The sequence below is a fragment of the Mus caroli genome, chromosome 11, assembly GCF_900094665.2.
Source record: "Mus caroli chromosome 11, CAROLI_EIJ_v1.1, whole genome shotgun sequence".
NCBI lineage: Eukaryota > Metazoa > Chordata > Mammalia > Rodentia > Muridae > Mus > Mus caroli.
The window spans coordinates 92526-98194 of record NC_034580.1 but is presented as its reverse complement, the minus strand read 5'-3'; the positions used below and the strand labels follow the sequence as shown (position 1 = coordinate 98194).

Below are 5669 nucleotides of genomic sequence, written 5' to 3'. Positions count from 1 at the left end.
ACAAAGGACCCCGCAAAAATTGTGCCCCCCACCCCTCTGAGTCTCTCTACAACCCAGGAAGCCGAGGTCACCCGGCCGTCGGTCCTGACGAAGAAAGGGGGCTTCCAAGTATCTGCGCGCACTTTGATGGTCGCCGGGTTTAGGTGCACGCAATGCAGGGGAGTCGAGGGGCGAGCGCAGGTCCGGCGGGGTGGGGCCGAGCTGCGCGCGACCCTCGGCGCGCTCCGGGAAGTTGGCCGGAGCGACCGCTCTGGTCACCTCGACTGCGGGCTCTATGACACCGCGCTGGCTGGCGGGACAGGGAGGAGTCTGCGGAGAAGGCGGAGACCGCCCATCCCCGAGAGTGTCGGCGCGGACTTCTCGCGGAACCCTGTCGCGAGCTTAAGCAGATCCCGCGCTTGCGCGCTGCAGCGGTGGCCAGAGGCGCGGCGGGCGCGAGAAGGGGGACCTAACCAGTGTGGAGGCTGGTGTGGCCTCAAGCCCTCCGCCGCCATGAGCGGGACCTTAGCGAAGATCGCGGAGATCGAAGCCGAGGTAAATGGCGCAGCGCGCGCTTCCTCCTGGCCCTTCTGCGGCGCTGCCGCTCCTCGGGTGTTGCGTCCGCGGTGTCAGGGCCTGGCTTCCACCCCTGTGCCACCTGCTGCCATCGCCCCCGTCCCAGTGCAGCCCCTTCCCTCAGTTCTTCGGGCCTGGGCTTCTCAGCTCCCATCCGCCAGCTCCGTCTCTGCGCAGCCTCCCACATCCCACACCCAGCACTTGGCCAGCACTTGCTCCGGTTTTCGGCGCATGTCTCGACATTATTTCGGGTTTTCTTGCTTTTTCTCTGAGCCACACGACTTCTGTCCCTCCCAGACTCCGTGACCCGATCACGGGCTTTGAGGTCCTGTCCCGTTATTCCTTGTCCACTTGCCACTCACTGATGATCCCCTTTTGCACGCCGTTGGTTGTGACGGTAAAGTCTGGAAGTAAGTAGATTGTACCTGGATGGCGGGTCATCCCTGAGACCTTCAGGGCTTTTTAAAGTCCTAATGTGACAGCCTTCTTTTAGATCGGGTACAGTAGAAACGAATCAGGAGATGCATTTTAATTCCCTCTGTGGATAGGAATTCGAATGACCTTGGGTCCTTTAACTTTGGGTCTCGTTTGTTTCTTTTGTGGTGAAGAAAATGAAAATGAACTGGATGGTGGGGAGAGGGAATTCAGTTTATTTGTGTGTGTGTGTGTGTGTGTGTGTGTGTTCAGCATTACTTAGGGGAATCGTTCTGTTCAGTCATGGTTTCTGGGATTGAGTTTAGGTCTTCCAAGTTTGGCAGCAAGTCCACTTGAGTGTGTCCATTTGGCCCTGGATTTTTTTCCCTCTCTCCCTCCCTCTACTTCTCTCCTTTGTTTGGAGACAGGGTCTTGCTACATACCTCTGGATGTCAGGGATCCCATTGTGTAGATCAGGCTGGCCTTGAACTCAGACAGATCTGCCTCTGCCTCCAGCGTGCTGACATTAGCCAGGCTTGAAGTTTTCTTTTTAAAAAATACTTAGTTGCCTGCACCCTCTTCCCCTGAAGCAGTATTTCAATAGTCAGTTCGTTCACCTTCACCTCTATTGTGGGTTTCTAAGGATAGAAAAAAATACTTAGGTGGAGCTCAGGAGGCCGAGGCCAGTGGAACACTAATGAATTCGATGCCAATCTGGTTTACATAGTAAGTTGTAGTACAGTTAGGACCACATAAAGAGACCCTGTGTTAAGAAAAATTAAAATGGTTACACTGACATTAGAAAGCCAAAACCTGTCCTCAGCTTCTGGGAGCATTCAGGACTTTTCCCCTGGAACACTGCAGAGTTTATAGCTGTGATTCTTCCCTGATAGATGGCTCGGACTCAGAAGAACAAAGCCACAGCTCATCACCTTGGCCTGCTTAAGGCTCGCCTTGCTAAACTTCGAAGAGAACTCATCACTCCTAAAGGTGGCGGCGGCGGGGGGCCAGGAGAAGGTTTGTAGTTCCATGTAATATGTGTGAATATATAATATGTGTGTATAAAATAATACAAATATCTAATGTGTGTATGTGTGTGTTATATATTCATATGCCCATAGACAATTTTTTTTTCCTTTTAAGACAGGGTCTCACTGTGTACTTCTTATCCTGGAACTTAACTATAAAGTCTAGGCTAGCAGTGAACTTCACAGAGTCCATTTGCTTCCCAAGTGCTGGGCTTAAAAGTGCACACCACTGTGCCTGGCTTCCAAGAATGTATTTCTGTGTGTTTATGTGCATAGGAAGACCAGTCCTTTTTTTTTTTTTTTTAAGATTTATTTATTTATTATATATAAGTACACTGCAGCTGTCTTCAGACACTCCAGAAGAGGGCGCCAGATCTCGTTAAGGATGGTTGTGAGCCACCATGTGGTTGCTGGGATTTGAACTTTTGTCCTTCGGAAGAGCAGTCGGGTGCTCTTACCCACTGAGCCATCTCACCAGCCCCCTTTTTTTTTTTTTTTTAATTGAGGTAGGGTCTTACTTATCCTGAAACTCACCAGTTCAACTAGACTGGCGATTCATCAGTCTCTGGAGACCTGCATGTAATCCAGCAATGGGATCACGGGTGTGTGCTGCTGCTGCAAGGCGTTTACCTCTGGGCGTTGGGAACCCACAATCAGGTCCTCATGTTGTGTGGCAGGCACACTGATTACTGAGCTATCTCCTAGCCCAATTTTTTGTTTTTGTCTTTTGAGACAGGGTTTCTCTGTGTAGCCCTGGCTGTCCTGGAACTCACTCTATAGACCAGGCTGGCTTCCAACTCAGATCTGCCTGCCTCTGCCTCCCGAGTGCTGGGATTAAAGGCCTGCGACACCACATTAGGTGTGATTAATGTTTTGAGCTGGGCAGTGGTGGCCGGTAGTGAGAACTAGAGGGTAGAGGAAGAAGCCTGATAGTAACTTCTAGCTTATGCATGCGCACACAAACACACAATCTCAAAAGCTATGCACATACAGTACTCCGGAATGAGGCTGGCGGATTGCAAATTCCAATCTTCCAAAGTAGTCTAGGCTATGTAAGTATATCCCATTTCAAAAAATCTGGTCACGGGGGGAGTGTATTGGGGACTTTTTGGATAGCATTGGAAATGTAATTGAGGAAAATACCTAATTTTAAAAAAAAAAAAATCTGGTCACACCATTCCCAGGGATCGGATAAAATCCAAGCCAGAGTCAAACACAGAGCCTCAAATCTGTATCTCGTTTTTTGTGGCTCTGTTTGAGACACTCACTGTGTAGACTAGGTGACCTTAAGCTCTCACAGTGCCATCTGCCTCTGCCTACTCTGCCTACAGAATGCTGGGATTAAAGGTGTATACCTCTAATTCTGGCTTTTCTTTGATATTTTTAATATTTTAAATTTATGTATGGGCCAGGGATAGTGGTATATGCCTTTGATCCCAGCATGTAGGGGGCAGGACAGCCAGAGCTACATAGCTACCCTAACTCAAAAGAAATAATTTAAAAAACAAAATAAAATAAATGTGTGAATATGTGGTTACTAATTGTATGTGCACCAGTGCTTTCAGAAGGAGTAAAATCCCTTGGAATTGCATGTGTAGCTGCGCATGCTAAGAACTATGCATGCATGCTTTGTGAAGAGCCATCTCCAACCCCTATGCTATTTTGTGTATGTGTTTTGCCTGAGTATATCTTTGTATCACCTATGAAGTACCCCTGGAGGCCAGAAGAGCATAGTGTATCCCTCAGGTACCCGGAGACTGGAGGTATAGAAGCTTGTTAGCTATGATGTAAGTGCTAGGGATTGAGTCTGGTACTCTGCAAGAGCAATCAGTGCTCCAGCCCCAGTGTTTTATGTTTTTGAGAAAGGATCTTAGTCCATGCTGGCCCCTAAATTTCTGCTTCCTGTTTTTTACCTTCCAAGTGCTGTGACTACAGGCTTGCTCTACCATGCCCCGATAACCTTCAGCCCCTCCTCTTTCTCCTCCTTTCTTCTCTTTCCTTTTCTTTCTCTCTTTCTTTCTTTCTTTCTTTCTTTCTTTCTTTCTTTCTTTCTTTCTTTCTTTCTTTCTTTCTTTCTTTCTGAGACTGGGTTTCTCTGTATCCCTGGCTGTTCTGAGATCCATCTGCCTCTGTCTCCTGAGTGCTGGGGCAAAGGCACTGCCTGGCAGATGAATTCTTTTGTAATCTTTGGGCCTTAAATATTATGCAAAATTGTTATAATTAAAGTGATAAAGGATTTCTTTGTTTTAGTCAAGTACTGCATTAAATTGAATTGTGAATTTCATGCTTGAGCTGTATTTTAGAAGTTAGAAAACCAGACCAACAACAATATGAAAAGAATTAGGTGAAGTGTACCATACCCAAGGATAACATCTGTGTTTTTGATGATGTTTCTTACTGTTTTATAGGTTTTGATGTGGCCAAGACAGGTGATGCTCGAATTGGGTTTGTGGGTTTTCCATCTGTGGGGAAATCAACTCTGCTAAGTAACTTAGCAGGAGTGTATTCTGAAGTGGCAGCCTATGAATTCACTACATTGACCACAGTGCCTGGTGTCATCAGATATAAAGGTGCCAAGATCCAGGTGAGTAAGATTTTTCAGGCCAAGAAAGGAAGAAACTCGTTGTTTTCATTCATTTAGGAAGTGCTTTATTAGTAGCCCACAGTATGTCGGGTCTGTCTTTTTATTTAGTAGGCCCTTCATCTCTTAAGAGTTATTACACTTGCCAGGTGTGGTGGCGCACGCCTTTAATCCCTGCACTTGGGAGGCAGAGGCAGGCGGATTTCTAAGTTCGAGACCAGCCTGGTCTACAAAGTGAGTTCCAGGACAGCGAGGGCTACACAGAGAAACCCTGTCCAAAAAAAAAAAAGTTACTACACTTAACAATAAAGTTATTAGAGTGAAATAGGGCCCATGAAAATATTTGAAAAAAAGGGTCTGCTTTTTCATCTGACATTGAGGGTAGAGCATCTGAGACAGGGCTTTATATGCACAAAATGACTTGCAGAATCGAGTCTTTTTCAAGAAAAGGTCTTTTTAAAAAATTCTATTATTTATCTTTATTTTATGTTCATTGATGTTTTGCCTGAAGTTATATCTGTGTGAAGCTGTAAGATCCCCTGGAAGAATAGCCAGTGCTCTTAACTGCTGAGCTATTTCTTCAGCCCAAGAAAAGGTCTTATTATATAGTAAAGGTTAGCCTTGGTTTGTCCTCCCAGGTTTGTCCTTGCTGCAGCCTGTGAAGTACTAGAGTTCTAGGTATGCTGACACTACACTTGGGTTGTCAGTGTCTTGACGTTAGTGTGTGTCCTAGTCATAGTTTCTGTTGCTTGGATGGAATACCATAACCAGTTGGAGAGGAAAGGGTTAATTAGGTTTACACTTCCACATTGTAGCCCATCACTGAAGGAGGGCAGGGCAGGAACCTGCAGGCAGTAGCTTATATAGAGGTCATGGGTGGGTACTGCTCACTAGCTCACTCTCCATGGTTTGCTCAGCCTGGTTGCTTTTTTTTTTTTTTTTTTTAAAGATTTATTTATTTATTATATGTAAGTTCACTGTAGCTGTCTTCAGACACACCAGAAGAGGGTGTCAGATCTCATTACGGATGGTTGTGAGCCACCATGTGGTTGCTGGGATTTGAACTCTGGACCTTCGGAAGAGCAGTCGGG

The 5669-nt window shown here is 46.4% G+C and overlaps 1 protein-coding gene across 1 annotated transcript in view; it reads left to right on the top strand.

The window, feature by feature from the left end:
- Nucleotides 1-343: 343 nt before the first annotated feature.
- Drg1 (developmentally regulated GTP binding protein 1) overlaps nucleotides 344-5669 on the top strand; it is a 16898-nt gene continuing 11572 nt past the window's right edge. Inside the window, exons 1-3 of the mRNA XM_021176031.2 lie at nucleotides 344-534; nucleotides 1863-1986; nucleotides 4406-4581. Coding sequence (XP_021031690.1) covers nucleotides 493-534; nucleotides 1863-1986; nucleotides 4406-4581 — 342 coding nt within the window. The 5' untranslated portion in view covers nucleotides 344-492. The remainder of the gene's footprint in view (nucleotides 535-1862; nucleotides 1987-4405; nucleotides 4582-5669) is intronic.